The 19777-nt window shown below is 38.6% G+C and overlaps 1 protein-coding gene across 3 annotated transcripts; it reads left to right on the top strand.

Moving 5' to 3' along the window:
* The first annotated feature begins 4509 nt into the window (after window positions 1-4509).
* ccni2 (cyclin I family, member 2) lies at window positions 4510-18639 on the top strand. Of its 3 annotated transcripts, none has more exons than XM_081389955.1 (9): window positions 4521-4612; window positions 4744-4816; window positions 5040-5114; window positions 5464-5611; window positions 7117-7251; window positions 7324-7398; window positions 7476-7616; window positions 11025-11261; window positions 17735-18639. In XM_081389955.1, the coding sequence occupies exons 4-9, from the start codon at window positions 5498-5500 to the stop codon at window positions 18017-18019; spliced, it is 987 nt and encodes a 328-aa protein (XP_081246081.1). In that variant the 5' UTR covers window positions 4521-4612; window positions 4744-4816; window positions 5040-5114; window positions 5464-5497; the 3' UTR covers window positions 18020-18639. The 3 variants fall into 3 exon arrangements, 2 of the variants coding, with proteins under 2 accessions (XP_081246080.1, XP_081246081.1); XR_014031876.1 differs by lacking the exon at window positions 5040-5114 and having other exon boundaries at window positions 4535-4612; window positions 17735-18236; window positions 18305-18639; XM_081389954.1 differs by lacking the exon at window positions 5040-5114 and having other exon boundaries at window positions 4510-4612.
* The last annotated feature ends 1138 nt before the right edge of the window (window positions 18640-19777 follow it).

The following is a 19777-nucleotide window of genomic DNA, read 5'->3' as shown; positions in this document are numbered from 1 at the left end:
TATCCAGTAGCCTACTATAGCAAATATTTGAAGCTGCTGGGAGAAATACATGGGCCATAATGTAAAAGTTTAATGTTTAAATTCATCCACTATAGCCAGTATGGCATATGTCATACAGATTTTATGAAATAATATAATTTGTGGATAATATTATAGGTAATTTACGTGCCTGTGTTGAAACTTTCATGCCGTAATCGAAACCTACTGCAGCGCATGCGTGTTAAGACGTCACCGAACTACGTGTTCGATATCAATGACGTCATCGCGCTACAGGCCGCAGCGAGAACTTCTTGGAAACTTCAGTCAATGGTGGGGAAAAAGTGAAGTAGATTTGAAGTGAAATTCCTAAGTAACACTACCAGTGGACTAACCTACATAAAAATTCAGATACTCAGAATTGGAAACATATCTGTTTTCTTTATAAATCAATAAATTCAAACAATGTAAGTTTATAAAACAGTATCAAACTATGTGAAAAAAGTAGCCTATTTAACAGGCTGTACTCGATCAAAAGATTGAGCACAACTACAAGCCAAGTATACTTAATTATACTTTTAAGTATACCTCGATCAAAAGATACAAGTAGTCCAAATATACTAATACCTTTCTGTCATTATAATTCGGCTATAGGCTACTTTAGTGCATATTTCTGACAAGTAGGCTAGGCGGGCCTATATAAAAAGTAGCCTAACTTTCTTATTTTTAGTTTAAGAGAAGTAGCCTATCGGCTACTAATTGCACACTTGAATAAACTTCTTTTTCGAAATGGATACGGAGTGGCTTTTGGTTAAACACATATTAAAAAAAAAACATTAAAACACATTAAAAACAATATGGCGTCGGAGGAAAAGATGCACGAGAGATGGCGTATTTTCCCCGGGTTTAATAAAATACTTAAACGTCACACTCGTCCGCATACATCGGGATTGAGTGAGAAAAGTATACAAATAAACATTCAACTCTGGTCACAAATATAAAAGGAAATAAAAAGTCCAAAAGTCGGTAGAGCGGTATCTCTTCTCCTCACCTGTCAAATCTATTACTGACACTCTACGCACATGCGCAGTTCGCATTTTACATCAAATTACCATAAATGCACAAAGTGACCGTTACACACACACACGCGTGTGCACGAAAAATTGGATGCTGACGTACATTTTCCCTCTGAAACCCAAGCAAAACTATCCTGTCATTCGGGACCACTCAGCAGAAAGACACACACACATAGTCTAGGTCCTGGGTAAGATATTTATGTGCTTCATTTAGCGGAGAATATCTCAACTGTTTTAGACTAATATGACCCCACTGAACACCGTGGGATGTGTGCCAAACTCTCTACCCGGGAAGAAAGTCCTGAAAATGACCACAACCGGTGACACTGTTATCCCCTCACTGCAGAACACGAAATCCAGGGGGAGGAGTTGGATCCAGATCCAACTCCTCCCACCTTACATATACCTAAACCAGAGCCGTTGAAAAACATATTTAACGGCTCTGACCTAAACCTACCAATCTCCACCCCTTAGATCTGGATCCAACTCCGCCCCCTGGATCTCGTGTACTGCAGTGAGGTGCTACTGCTTTTTCTTCCCTTTATAGATATCATCATACATTTCTACCAGTTTAATCTTCATATCAAGAGAAATACTTTTTGTGTTACACTTTGTCTTAAAAATAAAATAAAATATGCAGATGAGGCAATATCTCATTAAATATGCATACATATAAACTCTTGAAGCTACAGATTTTCTGAGGTGATCACAATGTTCACAATGACCATGTAGTTTAAGTATAAGAATTCTGGTTTGATATTTTTAATTGTGTGATTTTAAGAATTTTAACGTTCAGTGTGGATGACCTGTTTTGTGCTGTATTGAAATATAAATGAATAATACAATTGTATACAAACAATGGACTTTTTTAAAAAACAAGCATTTGATTAATATACAGACATTTTATATCCAACCTTGCTATTATCATTGGAACGTTAACTTAAAGTGAGAAATACAAAACTACAGGTTTATTCCCTCTGTTGCTATAGGTAAAACTTTCACCAGAGTCCAGGAATGAGGATGATGATGAGAGCTCATTCAGTGACAGGATTTGCCTCGCTTGCATTTGCAGTCCTTGCACCAGCGGACACCAGCCCCCCGACACCCATTCCTGTGTGCACACTCGCCGCACGAGCAGGGATCTGGCAGACCTTCAGGTCTTGAGATTACAATCTCAGGGACTAATAAACTGCCCATTCTTACACAACCATCAGCATCTGCATTTAAGCTCGAGGCGGCGTCTGTAAATGCTGCTTGGACCCAAAGCTGCTGTTGATAATAGGCTCTTTGTAGATGTTTTCTTGCATTAGTGCAAGCGGTCCTCTCAAAGTCCATCTTAAGGGCATCACTATCGAACGCAGCAATGCGCAGGTCGTCAAATGTCTCCATGTCCGTTGATGGTTTGAGACGTGACCAAGAATGTTCCTCTGTTAGCTGTGGACCGTTGAAACTGAGAATCAGGGAAGAGTTGTCTGGTTTGCGGACAGTGTTCATGTTGTACCAACGTATAGTGGTTTGGTGTCTTTGTAATTGGTGGTCAGCCACTCAACACAGAATGCCTGAGAAGCAGTTTTGCTAATGGAAGTTGACCAACAGTTCTCTAATACCACTGGAACATTCTGGTTTGGTGAGATCACATCAAGGACAACCATGTTTTTTGATTTTCCTCTTCTCTCCCTCTCTCCATGTTTGATGCACTCTCTGTAAGTGTCGAAAACGATATGGATCTCATCATTGTTGACTCCAGCTTTGGTGACCATAAATGTGACCCTGGATCACGTCACCAGTCACGTCGCACGGGTATATTTGAGGCATTAGCCAACAATACATTGTATGGGTCAAAATTATCGATTTTTCTTTTATGACAAAAATCATTAGGATATTAAGTAAAGATATTTAGTAAATTTCCTACCGTAAATATAAAAAAAATATTTTTGTGAGTGAATGCAGCACAATCGCCAACATAAATGAACAACTTTAAAGGAGATTTTCTCAATGTTTTGATTTTTTTGCACCCTCAGATTCCAGATTTACAATAGTTGTATCTCGGCCAAATATTGTCATATCATAACAAACCACACATAAATTATTCAGCTTTCAAATGATGTATAAATCTCAATTTCATAAAATTGACCCATGTGACTGGTTTTGTCGTCCACGGTCACAAATGTCAAAGCAATAGCAAAGTCGTGGAATGTCTTGACGGGTGGATCGAGCTTCTTTAAGGAGACCTTTCTCGCCAATGCCATGGAGTCGATAATGATGGCGTGTGTGTGCGGGGGGTATCTGGACCTTTTTTATCTGTTTGTGGACACAATTTCAGCAGCTCAGTCCCAAGCTGTGATTTGGCACTCTTCCTCAGGTAACCGTCTTTGTCAACCAAGAAGAATGCAGAGTTGGTGATCTCATGCTGGAGTCGCTCCTCAACTGTGAACCCCCGGTGACACCAGACCTCTACTAACACACACACACACACACACACACACACACACACACACTTTTGTGAGTTATTGTCCAATGTCCCGCTCAAAAAATGCAATTAATGCCCCTCAGCATATGGCATGAAATAAGCAGCAGTAATGGAGTTAGCCTGCATGCTAGCCTACTTCAAAATGTGAAGAAAATGACTTTGAATCGCTCTCAGTTCTGATAAAGACAGGATCACCTCATCTCTGTTTCAGAAACATCCAGAAAGAGGAGTGGAAGAACACACACACTGTCTCTGTAACACACACATGTCGTCCTGATGATGAACGCACACCCTAAAGAAGTCAATCTCACATCATTCACAGACATATATCATTATATAGATCAGTGAAGCCTCTTTGGGCTCACCCGGCCAATGTAAACAAAGATAAGAAACTCTTCGCTTATACGAGGATAAGTCAGATCATTGGCAGATTTTACACCAATGAGGACATATTTATGAATAAATACATTGATTTTAGCTAATAAAATACTTAAAAAACTACACAGTTGTAGCTAGGCTACCTTTAATTAAAGCACAGTTTAATCAAGCGCATAGTCCATTAGGCTACTCAAGTAAACGATCTCAAAATGAATAATTTGTGTATGTGAAATGTAAATGTATTAATGTTTGAAATGTAGGCCTACTTTTGTAGTTATTTAAATGCACATTTTGGGAAATGTCTTATGTAACTGTTTTTGTTTATCTTAACTCCAGTGAGAAAAGTGACGCTTGCTAGATAATTAAGTAGAAAGGAAGGATGAGCATCGCTTCAGCCTACACCTATTTTGTGTGTTATTATGTATCTAAAGCTATTTTGTACATTTGAAACTGAACCCTAATGATAAAACATCACGATGAGGTCTGAATACAATGAATTCAACCATTTTATGTATCAGAACCCGTATGCGCGACCCACTGACACAATTCAGTACGTGCGTGACGAGCGTGTGGGCGTGGCCCGGGTCCTGACGTCACACGTGTGGGCGGGGTTTCCGCGTGGGCTCAAATACGCGGGCGGAGTCAAGCGGGTTCAAAAACACAGACTCTGGAGTAATTGTTGGCGATTTTGTCTTCATTACATCCTCGGAAGGTGATTATTTCTCGATATTCTATGCTATAAATTCTTGCTTTACGTCTGTTAGTCTTGTATAGGGCTTTGAAGTGTTAGTTAGTAGTGAAACATTTCTTAAATCTGTGTTTCGGTGTTCGGTTGTTTTCCAGACATGGACGAATGATTGTCTGCATGTTTATGCCGTGGAAGCCAGTGACAGAAGCTGTGTTTCCTTTCGCAAAGGTAATTTCTGTTCCAAAACTTTCCTTGCCTTTGTTTACAAGTGCTCGCTCAGAGACCCGCCCATATCGCCCTGTCTTTTACTTTCACATATCTCCCAAATGATGATTCTGCTTCCCTGTGTGCTTGTTGAACTTCAGATAGCATTGTGTGCATTGTGCATTTGAGTCAATTCCAGCACGAGATAATCAGATGTAGACATTGATGTAAACACTGTGTGCTTTAGGCCTGATGGTGGGACCAGTTTGCATTGCACAGACCCCAACATCAGGAGGTCTTAAGAAGAGAAATGCACTAAAAGGTTACAAAAGTCAAGCCATCTTCATTTATACAGCGCTTTTAACCATATAGATTGTTTCACAGCAGCTTTACAGTGATAATAGGAAATTACAGTGGATTGTTTGGCTTTATAGCAGCTCTAGAATAAAGTTATTGTCCAGCTGAAGTTAGTTTTCATTGATTCACTTCCGTTGCAAAGATCATTAGTTATTAACTCAGGGGCCGCTAACACAACACCGTTCTAACAGAAGACCCCAGAAAACACACACACACACAGTCAGAAGTATTGACTGATACACTGCCTTGCTTGCTTGAATAAATCAGTTTGGACGAAAGCTGTGTAACCACTGAACTGTGCATGTCTTCACCAGGCTTTACTCCCCTTGGAAAGGTTTTGATCGAGTCATGAAAGCTCCAGGCGAGGCAGAGGACGGGCGTCTGGACACACTGCTGTTCAACACCCTGGCCCGAGAGAAGCGGCTCTGGAGGACGCCGGTGCTGAAGGACGGATGCGTTCAGGTGCCAGTGTGTTTTTAACGGGCTTCTGAACACTCGTTTGGTCCATTTGGACCGCCTTTGATGTCTCCCTCATTAAAAAACATCAATAAATCCAGCATAAATCTGAAACTTTTCACACTGAAATGAAGGCCTGGTACTAGAGCATAAATGCAGTGTGGAATGAACACACACACACACACACACAGCTGTGACTGCAACAGACAGCATTTGTATAGAATTTGGCATAGAAAATCAGCCACAAATGCAGATATGAATGGGTAAGACCTAACACACACACATAAACACGCATGCACACAAACACTCTTTCACAGGCACACACACTAACACTTTCACGCGCACACACACACAACTCCTGTTCATTTCTGCTTTTTGCTATTGGTTTTATTTACAGTAATTTATTTTTATTATTATTTTTATTTCTTATTCTAAAGTTAGTTTTTTTTGTTTGTTTTTTACATTTGGTTTATTGAAATTATTCATAAATACAATCGAGTTATTATTTTTTTGTGGCATTTTTTTTTTTGTGACAACTTTATGTGGCATTGCAGAAATAGACACTTCAAAACACCACAAATTCTAACCTTTCACAAAAATACCGATTTTAAGGTGTTTTATTATGTTTAAATGTATATATTCACAAATTGTATATTAATGTGATAGGAGCAGTTGGCCACATCCAGAAAAAATGAATGGCTCTCTATGGCCCTCTGCTGATATATATGGGCAAAACACTGTTTCTAAAACTGTAATTCCTACTACAGGTTTTGTAACCAGCAGATGACCGATATCTGTGGAAGCTTGTTTCCACCACAGAATAAAACATTTCAAAAGATAATTGCGACTTTATCTCAATTGCGGGTTTACATAGCGCAATTCTGACTTTTTTTTTCTCGCAATTGCAAGTTTATATCTCGCAATTCTGACATCTTTTCTCTGAATTGCGAGTTATAAAGTCAGAATTTAGTTTTTTAGTTTTTTAAAGTCCAATTCTAAGGGAAAAACAGAATTGCGAGATTATATATCACAATTCTGACTTTATAATGCATTTGGGAGATATAAAGTCAGAATTGCATGATATTAAGTCGCAATTATGTGTTATAAAGTCAGAATTGTGATATATAAACTCAGAAATCTTAAAATAAAGTCAAAAACCTTTTCTTTCTTTTTTATTCTGTGGCGGAAACAACTCCCATAGATTTCTGCCTGTGATGATAATCTAAATTAAATGCCTTAAGTCGTTTCTGGATAATGATCTAGGTGTTAAAGTAATTTTTTCCAGAAAAATGTGCTATTTCAAATGCAAAATAATGGTGTAGTTAAATTAATTTTGTGGTAAATGGGTAAAAAAAAAAAAAAGTACCGCATATCCCCCAAAACACAGGATAAATGTATAGTTGAGGAGTAAAAAAAGAAAAGATATATCATATGTATTAAAGAATGTTTTTTGTTTTTTATATACAGTATATATACAATCAAATGTCATAAAGTGTATGATTTGCGTGCAGGGTTCAGATATCAGCCCAGCTCAGTACCACGAGGTGATCGTGTGGTTGCGTGACATGAGCGGCACGTTCCAGTTTTCCTCCGAGACGTTTGCGCTGGGAGTGTGTGTCCTCAACAGCCTGCTCGCCGCGGTCAAAGTGAGTGAACCCACCCTTACACGCTTCCCCCGACTCGGGCTCGGACTCTGAGTTCTCCCTCTTTCTCTGCAGACTCAGCTGAAATACCTCCAGTGCATGGCCATCACCTCTCTGATCCTCGCTGCGAAAGTCAACGAGGAGGACGAGGCAAGGAACCACAGAGACACGCCACACCACTTTTAACCATTCCAGTGCCTTTATTGTTCTGTTTTGTTGGCGAACAGGTGATTGCATCGGTTAAAGACTTGCTGGAGCAAAGCAGATGCAAGTTCTCGACAGCTGAGATTCTTCGCATGGAGCGGGTCATATTACACAAGCTGCACTGGGACCTTTACATCGCTACGCCCATGGATTTCATTCACATCGTGAGTCGCAACTCATCTTTCTTGTGTTCAGATCAGAACGTAACGGTACAAAAAGCACAGGAAAACATTAGGGTTGGGTATCGTTCCGATGTTCAACGATTCTCGATGCCGATTCTTATCCGTTAGTAATTTCGGTTCCAATGAGGTAAAAAATCTTATTGCAAAACAATGTCATTGTAGCTGAAAATCATGAGCCGACATCAACAGGCTAAAGGACACTTACACAGGGAACGTGTGCCTGTGGTTTAATCGCAAAAACAACTAGCCAAACTGATATAGATTAAGCATTATTAAAGACAAGTGCACACGCCGTAATTAAAATAAGAACAAAAAAAATAAATAAATTGGCAATCGCACAAATAAATACAAGTGAACAAAATTACAATGGAAATAAAGATAAAAAAAAAGATTTTCAGCTATTCCAGTACAGAAGCTATAATCAAAAGTAAAATAACACTGCAGTTTATGAATAAAATATACATTACGTGCATTTTCTCTTTGTCTTTTGTTGTTTGATTAGTGTTATTATAGCAGGAATATTAGGCTGCTGTCCCTTTAAGAGCTGCACGGATCCAATACACTGATACACATGCGTTAACGTTCACTTACGACACAACCGACTGTGTTTACGAGGATATTTTGACATATTTTTGTGAGTATTTGTCAGTTCAAGTGCAAAAAACCCTGAAGAGACGCAGTATGAGAGGCATCTTTGCGTGAGGTGTGTGAGCGGCACAGAAAACAGCATGCGAGTCTTATTGCGCTTGAATGGGTTAAAGTCATATTAAAATGCGCACGTAGGAATCGAAATGCGCGCGTCTTATCAAATCCATGGTTTTCTGAACCGGTTCTCGATACCCAACCCTAGAAAACATACAGCCATTTTGATGTGCCCATTGCAAACATCAGCAGAAATTGACTTTTGGTCCTTGATATTGTGCATGTAAATGTGCGGCCGCGTGGAGCCTGTGTTCGGCCAAGGCACTGATCTGACTTTAACTTTAGCAGTAAAGCAGATAGATAACCCTGCAAAACATCTCCAGTGCAAATATACTCTCAGAAATCAGAGCTATCTTCATACTTCATCTTTCCAACATACTGAGGTTCAGTAAAAAATCCCAAAATATGAAGTTTTAGCAGAAGTTAATGTAGCAAAGAGGCATTTAGCCACGATCAGATCAACCGCTAAACATGGGAGCGGAAGTGAGTGTGTAGCGCTGCTGTTTTGGCACAACACGGACAGCCATAAAACAGCCAAAGTACATGAACGAGACCCCGATAAAAATACTTCTGTGGTTTTAAAAGAACGAAAGATCCTGATCCTGAAAAAAACAAAACAATCTCTTAATTAAAAACATGATAAAATCAGTTTATGGGAGAAACTCGTGAAACCTGGGTCATATTTTACCCCAAATCAAAATAAATGTACGTTGGATAAAGAAAAACAAGCCTATTTTGGGACCGTTTGAGACATTAGTTGGGATAGATGCCATATTTAATATATTTTTCCCATTCAGTGGCTGGTTTTGGTGTGATGAGCATTAGAAGTGCACCTCGGCATCTGAAGTTGCCACAGTTTTATCACTAGGAATTATTTTGTAAAGACGCATTTTCAATTTTAAGGCAGTTGAATGGAAAAACGTCGGCATGCAGGATTCTGGTTTTCATTGATGAAAAACTGGTTTTATGAGCATATTTTTCCTTCTCATTACTTTAATGTAAAAATTGTCTTCATTATCGTAATGTGGAAACGATATACCTAACAATATACACTGTAAAGCACTTGTACTGCGTTATTGAATAATAATGCCACAATTCAAAAGAATCTCGATGGTCCTAAAAACGCTTCATTTTCTTTATCCAAACCATTTTAATTGTTTTTTTGGGGTTTTTTTTGGCATGTGAGATCAACCCATATAGGTCATATTAAAGATATCTATAACGCATAGAACAATGAAATATAATTGCTTGTGAAATGAAAAAATATCTAATAGCATAGAAAAATAAATTTCCTTAACTTCCCAAATAAATATCCATAATTTAGAATACCTTAAATATATTTTACCATACAAGGTCCATGTGACTCATCTGTAAAGTGAAGACACGCTCACATACAGCCATAGATACAAAGGAAAGTCACGCTTCCACAGTAAACATTTAACAAAACATTATATATATATATATATATATATATATATATATATATATATATATATATATATATATATATATATATATATATATAATACACTCGATCAAGATGGCTTATTTATTTTTAGGCTGAACCTATAAAACTTGAGCATTAAAAGTAAACGTGAAACCAGAATCGGTCCTATTTATTTTCTTAAAGGGGTCATGACATGAGAAATCCATTTCTTCTTAATCTTTTGACACATAAGAGGTCTTTGTACCATTAAAACATCCTGCGAGTTTCAGAGATTAAAACGTCCTCATTATACACAAAGCATTTATTTAATCAAGCTCTAAAAACAGCTCGTTTTGATATTGTGGGATTTGTGACATCACATGGGCAAATACATTTGCATATCCCGCCTCCAGAGTGAGTCGCTGATCATGGCCTATAGAGGGCGCAACAGGAGAATAAATCCTTTTTTTTTTTTACCATAAAGTCCACTTTAACGGTCCGTTTTCAACAGAAAAGAGCGATTTACAGACGTCATCAGTGACTAGTCGACTCTAATCACATAAATTTTGACTTAAATCTAAAGTCGTTCAACTCTGTTCAGACTTCAGAAGATCCCAGCGTCGGAAACAAGCGGATGCTTTATTTTAATGGCGTCTCGGATCGCGTCACAGGATTATGTTTGTCCAGAGCATTTATTTTGTAATCGAGGCAGAGTGTAATGGAGAGTTTGTAACGGTAAAGCGTTGATACTGTTTCCTATGCAATTAGCCAATCATAACAGTGGCGTTTACTGACAAGCCTTAAAAACTGATCATTTCAGACAGAGGCTCAGAATGAGGGTTAAAAAAAGGTTTTTTTTGTGTGCAAAAAACTTTAACATTATAAGTGAACCTCAAGGAATTAAAAAAAAATCCATGTCATGACCCCTTTAATGTAAGTTTCATAACGCATAATTGCACATTATTTAAAAAGTTTCCATAATTCTTCATCATTGATGATGCGTGTAATATCTTGCTTTGGGCTCGTGTTCAGCTCTGACTTCACTAGTGACGGAAAGTCAATCAGGGACTCAATATATCTCAATATGAACAACAACAACAAAACAAACAACCTATCTGGATTGGGATCTAGAAGAGACAGAGACTTCTGTAATGGAGAACACACCGCACGTGTTTTACACACACACACACACGCGCCTCTGTCCTGGTGGTGATGGTGTTGTGTTGTGGTGTGGTTGTTGAAGCCCTGTCCTCCTCCTGCAGTATCACGGGCTGCTGATGTCCCGGGTCCCGGCGCTGGCGCGGGCGCGGGCCGGCTCTCAGAACAGGCCGGTTCTCCAGGCCTCGCTGTGGACCAAGCAAGCGCAGCACTGCATGGCCTGCCACCAGCTCTGGCAGTTCAAGGGCTCCATACTGGCCTTGGCCATCATCACCTTAGAGCTGGAGACGCTGACGCCGGACTGGTTCTCTGTCTTCACCGATCTGCTGAGGAAAGCACAGGTACATCAACATCTGCGGCACGCAACTTTAAACTTGATACGCTTGATGGAATATTATGGGGAACACAATATATCGGCCATCATATAGGTATCGGTACCGTTTTTACTGTTATCGTTATCGGCCTGAAAAGAAGATTTGGCTGATATATTAAAGCTGATTAATGGATTATTTCCTTCAGCTGAGACTCTTCAGATGTGCATCATGATGGCTTTGAATTGCTGAGATATGATTGGAATCACTTCAAAAAAGGAAAATACGGTTCAGTGCAACATGTGCAGCGTAAATCTGTCATATTGACTACATAAAATTATAAAGAAAACATTATAATTGTGTGCTTGAGGACATTGACTTTTAGTTTTTGTAATCAGGCTCTTATAAATTATATAAAAACTTGGATTTAGATTTATCGGCCAATATATCGGTTATCGGCTTTCAAATATAAAGAATTATCGGTTATCGGTATCGGCCAAAATGTTCGTATCGATCTCTATGGGTAACTGCTGGTGAATGCACCAAAATTGATTTTACTGAAACCTAAATTAAACATTTCATTCAGCTGAAAAAAGTTTATTTAATAATATGTTAATTAATATGACTTATTCTTCGGTCAACCCTCAAATAAAAACTGAGATGTATATAAACTAGGGCTGTCAAAATCAATACGTTAACGCATGCAATTAATTTTTTCATTTTAACGAGTTAAAAAGATTTAACCCGTTAAACTGAAATATTTTACGCAGCATCCGTTCTAGCATTACATGATATGATCACGCTCCATTCAAGCAAATGCTTTTAAACCATTCATGCTTCATTTCAGTAAGTTGTTCTGTATCTGTCAACGTTCCTTCTGATGATCAGTGGCTGAAATAAGGCAAAGTCCTCAGTTTTAATGTAAATTCGTGTTCCAGTAACACTTAATGTTGATACATTTTTCAGATTAAATGAATATTACATGCATTATCAATAAAATAACATTTTCGTTTTATTCTCCCACACACAAATCAAGGCCTTAGAAAGGTCTTCAGTTAGAGCAGAAAGTCTTAAATTTATATTCATTTGTGCAACATTTAGTGCCATGAATACCTCAGTGTTTTAGTCCTGTTTTCCAATACAAATATCTAAACAAGTTTAAATCAAGACATGTTTAACTGAGATGCAAATGTAAGTCTTGAAAAACTGAACAAAATGAAGTGAGTTTATGATTAAAACAAAGATCTGTCGATGAGTTTTGAAGACTTCCCTTTGAATGAAGTTGATTTTGCTGAGCCCGTTGCCAGATGTTTCTTCTTTGATGAGAATGAAGTGAGTTTATGATTTGAAAACTTCACAGAAAACAAGACTTTACATTTTGTATCCAGTACAATAATCCGTCTTGATTTAAGAATGTTTAGACATTTGCTCTGCAAAACAAGAGAAATACTGAGGAATAAAAGACAATTAAAAATAAAAAAATAAAAATTGCAGTGCGATCAGAAACGATACAGTATGTTTCTGTATCCTAGTGGTTGAGAGCAGAGGTTTTTACACTACTTTTTAGCGCAATTTTTCACCGGACAAATTGAGATTATTAACTCATGATTTCTGTTCTGTCTGTGCGCACCAAACTTGCACTTCTATCTACTCCTCAACCAGACCACCTAGAGACTTCGGGTTTTCGGCATTATGTAAAGGAAGGTCTAATCTCGGGAACGCACAAAAAAAATCCAGGAAAAGATTTACTATCTCTTAGTGTTGTGATCCCATGAGGTGAGAAAATTGCGCTAAAACACTCACTGAGTTTTTATTACTTGTTTGTAAAATGAATTAGACCGTAATGGATATCTGTTGTATTGTCAAACTCTGAAGTGTTGCTAATAAAACTCACATCTATTGCAAAATCACATTTATTGTTAGAATTTTCTTCTGAAAGGAACAAAATTCTATAATGCTCAAGACTTTTTCATATGGAAAGTAGTTATTGCTATTATTGTACGGTAGGCGCTACAAATAATGTTTATGTGAGTGAACAGCACAGACTAAACCATCGAAATGAAGATGTGAAACTGTAGAGTGTGTTTCCGTGTGTGATTTCAGACACCGATGCAGTCAAAACAAGCGCCAATTCAACCAAATATGATCGCTCACTGAAATCTCAGGAACCGCTTCACTCTTGAAACATTTTGAGGTTAAAGGAGTAGAACTGTCCAAAAATCAACTAGTTGTCAATTTAAAGGTGAACTAAGTAACTTTTTTTACCTTAACTGAACAGCTTCGGAGTCATTGGAATGGTTATATTACTTATTTCGGGTTGAATGGTGGTCGTTTCGCACCCCCCTGGTGCCCGTGAGCGGAAAATACGCACTTGCAACTTTGAGCCGGCGGGCCGCCGGCAGCCGCGTCAGGAAGTCTCGCGTGATATCAGGTCTCGCGATGTAAACAATTGCTTTACGGCCAAAATAAATCTGCTAAAATGCTGTCATTATTGCGCTCCCTCACGCTGTCCGAACCCGAATGAAGACGACGTTTTAAAGAATGTCCCATCTGCTTTGATGTCGTTGATCTATAGCCTCTGGTGTCTGAGAATCACCAACGAGTTTTTACAACAGTGTTGTCAAATATCTATTCCGAAGCTGTGGGGGGAGCTCTAGAGAGAAACCTGCGAGCAAAAAGCGAGAATACAGCGAAGAAATCCCAAAGCTACTGAGTGCTGCTTTAAGGTTGTTACAAAAGGTTCTGAAAATGGGTCTGTTTTTGACGAGGCTATTGCGTGGCTTCCAAAGACTTTTGAACACTTTTATGGCCTTTGCCAATGACTGATGGGTAATGTTTGGGTCAGCAACAACTCAGAAGCCGTTTCCATCCAAAGTTGCGAATTTAACTTGCAAAATTGGAACGTCACATAAAACATTTGCGAGTGAATCAGCCTTTCCGTCCCGTGTGTTCAAGAGAACAAAATCGTGATGATGCAAATTACTCAAAATATCAGTAATAAAAATGGAAGTTTCCCTCCATCATAAACGAGTGTGTCTCGAGCGTCAGACGAAACTCAGTAAACGCTGTCGTGTTCTCTAGCGTTCGGATGCTGGTGTTCGGGAACACACTCGTGTGTGAGACGCTTCTGGAGGGAATTACACCAAATCATTCTGATCACAGACAGTAGCTGCGTCCCAAATGATGCACTCTATGCACAGTATGTACTCATCTGCATAGTGTATGAATTTTATATGGTTATTTTCAGTGGTGTGCCGTCAGAGCCAGCAGGGCCTTCTCTGCTGGCCCTGTCAAAATAGAAAAATATTTTTTTTTTCTAAAATTAAATTAATGTGTGTCTGAACATGTCTAAATTCAATTACTGTCTATCAGTACGTTACGATTATATTTCCAGAAAGAATATGGTTATTTTTTGTGAGTCTGAGCTAAACGCAGCTCCGTGGACCAGCACTAATAGTATAGCTAGCCTTCCGTTGAAGCTGCCGTTTTCCAATTGATCATAACTTTGACTGACGTGTTTTATCAGCCAATCAAATTGTGATGCGTATGACAGAACGCCCCAGAGGCCCAGCGATGTGTCGACGGCTAGCCCGCGCTGATGTCATCGACATGGGTGGGCAGATACAATACATGTTTGTGTACAATAACAATTTTCAGGAAAAATAACATTACGATGTCCAGAAATAAGTTTCATTAGTACATTGGGTCATTTTGGGCACATCTGTCATTCTAGATTTACTAATTTTGTTAGTTATCAATGCATTTACTCACGTGGAAATTCTCGGTACTATGTACATTTTGTATTCTACGATGGTCTAGTGGTAGAACTTTTGCCAAGCGTGTCAGTGGTTCTGGGTTCGAATCCACGCTCGTATATATTTTTTTTTTTTATTTTACCGAATATGTTCATCAGTGGTTGTATATCAAGCAGGGCGTTTGTGTGCATTTTGTTTTGTAAGATTTCAACGAATAGAAAGTCTCCGCAACGGCGATAGATTGAAGCGCGCATCTAAGTGAAAACTGTGCGCGAGCCACAAGAGAACACTCTATCCGCGCCACTGATAACAGCGGCAACGAGCACTCAGCTTGAACACATTTCAGCGCTAGAATGCATCTAATTCAACAAACGAAAATGAATGTCCTGCTAGTTAACCGGAGATGTTTTATTTATTTGTATTAGGTAACTTACATCCGTGCGCGAGATGTTTCAGCTCAGCTTTTATAATGTACAGTGGTGTGAGTGTGCGCTGAGGTTGAAGATCAGCTGTCTCGTCGTTGATGTTACGCAGTGCATACAGTGCATGATTGTATTTTGCATTGGGGGGGGGGGGGGAATTAGATCGTTACTGAAGGCCCTGACTGAAACCCCACGGTACGCTACTGGTTATTTTGTCCCTCAACATGAGTCTGAAGCCCCTCCCCCTCCGCTACGTAATTAACACTGCGACAGTCGAGTGCATGACGTGTCCAACATTTCACACTTCGTTTTTTCCGTCAATTTAGTGAATCATCCTGGGCCCGTATGTATAAAACTAGTAAAATGCTCTTAAGAATAGTCTTAAGCTTTGACTTAAGTGTCAAAAAATTCTTAGTAAAAAGTAGGACTTCTCTAAGAGTAGGAGACTTTACTGAAAGTTGCTTTTAGCTTCTTTATAAAAGTCTAGGACTGAGTCTTAAGTGCTGACTGAAGTGGCACTTAAGTGTTGTAAACTAAGGACTACAGTGATGTCAACCCAAAATGGCCGCCCTCAACCTCTGAATAAGCCAATAGTGAGCCTGCAAGGGTGATTTAATCATTTAATCTAATTACAATAAAATCATTTAATTAAGACGCTGAAGCTTTAATATTTAAATTTATTTAAAAAAAATGCTTTGCATTGTGCAAAATGAATTTTCAGTGTGAACAAATTATTCACACCATTTATACTTAAAAACATCATAGAATATACGCAAGTATGCAAATTGGAACGCAGTTTTAGACTCGGGCGTTTCAGAAACACCAAACCAACGTTTGAGATGCTGCGATGCCATTGGTCCACTGGTTACTCCAGTTATCCAATCACAGCCTCAGTTGAGGCAAAGTCACATGAGGTTATTGAGGGATTTATTCAGTAAAGTTTCCATCGTAGTTTATGTGCATTTCGTCTTATAGGATGAAAAATGTATGCATGTCAATTTGAGTTTGTCGTCATTATGTTAAGCCCGCCCCGCCTACTCTATACAAGATGTGATTGGCCTGACCCAATTTAGGTTTTTGCAGCTCGAAAGTCAATGGAGAGTTGCTAGACTGCCCTGGCTGCAAAATACATTCTGCTGCCGCTAGGGTGCGTCTAGATTTCTAGGCTACGAGTCTATATTACAATTTAGGCCCCGTCCACACTACTGCATTTTCGTTTAAAAACGGAGAATTAAAACGAATACGATCTCCGTCCACACCAGCGTTTTAGCTGCGTATTAGAATTGATCTCCGTCCACATTAAAACGACTGAAAACGTGGATCACGTGACCGTTCACCAACACTGGGCATGCGCGTGCCGGTGTGAACCTAGAGACTTTCAAACATAGACTGTAAAAAAAATACTTTCAAACATCAAAATGTCATTTATTAATATGTATTTGTGTCAAAATGACATAAACATCTTTTCCAGTTCTATTTTGCCTGGAAACGCCTCCAACACACTTGCGTGTCACATGAAAAATAGGCGTCGGTTCTATTTTTAGCATGAACGCGTTTTCTGAGACGCGGCAGTTTCTTACTGTAAGAAACTGTTCCAGCGGGTGGAGTTTACTGGTACTGAATATTACCTGTGTATACTCTATGACTGATGACACCCAATCATAGAGCCGAGCGTGAGCCTCTGCGTCATCGTTTCTAAAGTCCTCCGTTTTGACCCGTCCACACTAAAACGCCCTCCGGAGATTCAAAACGAAAAACGGGTCGGCAGCGTTTCTAAACTTCTCCGTTTTGAGTCTCCGTTTTTGCCGTTTTAGTGTGGACGGGAGGTGCAAACGTAGCAAAAGGTCTACGTTTTTAAACTAAAACGCAGTAGTGTGGACGGGGCCAGAGTAATCTGTTATCAGAGGAAACTGTATAAGTTATGCATTTCAGAAATATACATATACAAAGTCACAGTTAGCTAATAATTTAAACAATGTAATAATTTAATGCAGAAACATTAATTTAATGCTATTTATTTTTATTAATCCACATCTCTGCATCTTTTTATTTCTTCTTTTTTTTTTTTTTTTTTTTTTACTGCAATATCCCCAAATGCTCATGAGAGCCAATGAGGCAAAAAGATTTGTTGAATTTATTCTGTGAATGTTTCAATTATAGTTTATCCACGTGTTCTTATCTCAAATTATTTATTTTTTTAATGCACATTTTTAGAATGTTTGCACATCTCTGAATCTTTCTTTTTCAATGCAATGAAATGCTCCTGTAAACGTGTCTGAAGTGTTCGGCATGACTTGACTGGGATGCGTGCTTGTGTTGGCTCTAGATCTCGAGCGCAGAGTTCATCTGCTGTAAGGAGACGGTGGACGAGTATCTCACGGGTCTCCGGCTCTCCTCGCCCAGCAACACCGTCTACATCCTGGACTCCTCCAGCATGCTGGCCTTCAGGAGACAGGACCGCAGGAAGAGGGAGCACGGCGACCACGACATCGACGACTTCTATGACGGCTTCTGGTGCCTTTATGATGAGGAGCCGTCCATGAAAACAGGAAGACATGACGGACTGCAGGATATGATGTCGTCCTGTCCTCCGCTGCTCCATAAACAGTGAGCGGGGGAAGCTGATCAACGATGGCCAACGCACTTTTCTATTCCTTTTATGAAACCTTTATGCAGCACTTTGATCGTATTTGGAGATTTCTTTACATTCATGTTTATTTTTTTATCTCTTCTTTTTGTATTTTGTATTTATGCGTCTTCATACAAGCTATTCAGAAGTAGAATTATGGTGCTTAAACGTAAATTTTTTTGTTGGACAATCCCAGACAGCAACATAGTGTCGGCACAGATCCGGTACATGAAAATCCACACATGGCGGATGTGGGCCGGATCTGAGCCGACACTATGTTGCTGTCTGGGATTGGTTCATTCCGTAATGAAGTTATGCTTTATGGTATCGGTCGATATTGACATTTCATATCTTTGAAAGAATCCTTTTGTAGGATTAATGTGAAGAGGAAATAACGTTGTATTCAGAGATTACTTTTCTCGTTTTTATCCCAAAACACCTCCTCCCGACCCTTTTTAAAGGCAGCTACAGATAGTACATTCCGGTTCCTCCTAAATGAAACATGGGAATTTTCTTTTCTACTTTTATTTTGTAAAAACAGCAGCTTTTATGTTGCTTGGAAAACAGTGTCCTTCTATGCAATAAAACAGACTGTTGACACTACACGTGTTCTTAGTTTTCTTACTGTGTGTATACAAAAGTCAATCATTTTATCCCTTAAAACTCATCCTTGATCACCAAAATTACATATTTAAATGTTTTTTTTTCTTGAAAAACATTTCTTCATGTCTTAAAATAGCTTTAAAAAAGTAACTCGACACCCTTGCCTCATTTAGTATGCGTGGTTCTTTGAATATGCAAATGAGCCCCGCCTCCACTCACTCACTCAGCTCAGAGATCCTCTGGTTGACGATCACACGTTGATCTGATTGGTTACAAGGTAGTTTGTGACGTCAGAAACATCACTTTTTCTTTTTTTTTTTTAATCAATAAAGTTAGTTTTCTTATGGTCTGAGCAAATATGTCATTAAAGCATTATACAGGAAAATAGTTTAAAAGCATGGTTCACCAAAAATATGAAAATCCTGCCATTATATACTCTGCCTCATGTTGTTCCAAAACCATAAGACTTTTTCTTCTGTGAATCAAAATATATTAAAAAAAAAAACATGTTTGGATTTGTGTTTGAATGAAATTAATACAGATTTAAAATTTAACCCTTTCATGCATGATAACCTCAGTCAGGATTTTTTTTCCTATGTGGTTTTATTGCTATTAGGGCATGAAAAACAAGAATTGATTTTTATTTTATTTTTTTACAAATTTTTCAAAGAGATCTTCAGATGTCCACTTGAGTGGACATGATGCGTTTATGGTTTAAACTGAAGATATACTGTATTAAATATAAGACAATAATCAAACAGATAAAGTATGTGAATTTAACAAACTAATCAATACAATTATATCAAATCATGTGAAAACTATAAAATATACACAAAAAATATAAATGCGAAATATTGCAAAGGCTTCATACAACTTCTTACAAGTTGCACTTCGCGTATCTTTGATATCAGAACATGAGGATGTGATTCCATCAGAATTTTCTACAGTCTGTCAAGGTACAACTGTGGAAACCACTCAAATGCTCCCTCCAGTGCACCAGAGTATGGAGATTTACCCTTATTAGCTGATCATTCTGATTATGTTCAAGATGGACATGCACATTTCTATCATAGCCCTCCTCTGAGAAAACCAGCGATACGTTTTTTCAATCTCATCTGAAATGATCAGTGTTGGGGG

This window comes from Scardinius erythrophthalmus (assembly GCF_964197995.2).
Source record: "Scardinius erythrophthalmus genome assembly, chromosome: 17".
Classification (NCBI taxonomy): domain Eukaryota; kingdom Metazoa; phylum Chordata; class Actinopteri; order Cypriniformes; family Leuciscidae; genus Scardinius; species Scardinius erythrophthalmus.
Note: the sequence above shows the minus strand (reverse complement) of the source record. Positions and strands in the feature narration are given on the sequence as shown.

Bases quoted from the DNA above. Each gene is read 5' to 3' on its own strand.
- ccni2 (XM_081389954.1), top strand. From the start codon at position 5,498: ATGAAAGCTCCAGGCGAGGCAGAGGACGGGCGTCTGGACACACTGCTG. The intron at 5,612-7,116 runs GTGCCAGTGTGT...ATTTGCGTGCAG, and splicing joins TGAAGGACGGATGCGTTCAG to GGTTCAGATATCAGCCCAGC. The intron at 7,252-7,323 runs GTGAGTGAACCC...CTTTCTCTGCAG, and splicing joins GCCTGCTCGCCGCGGTCAAA to ACTCAGCTGAAATACCTCCA.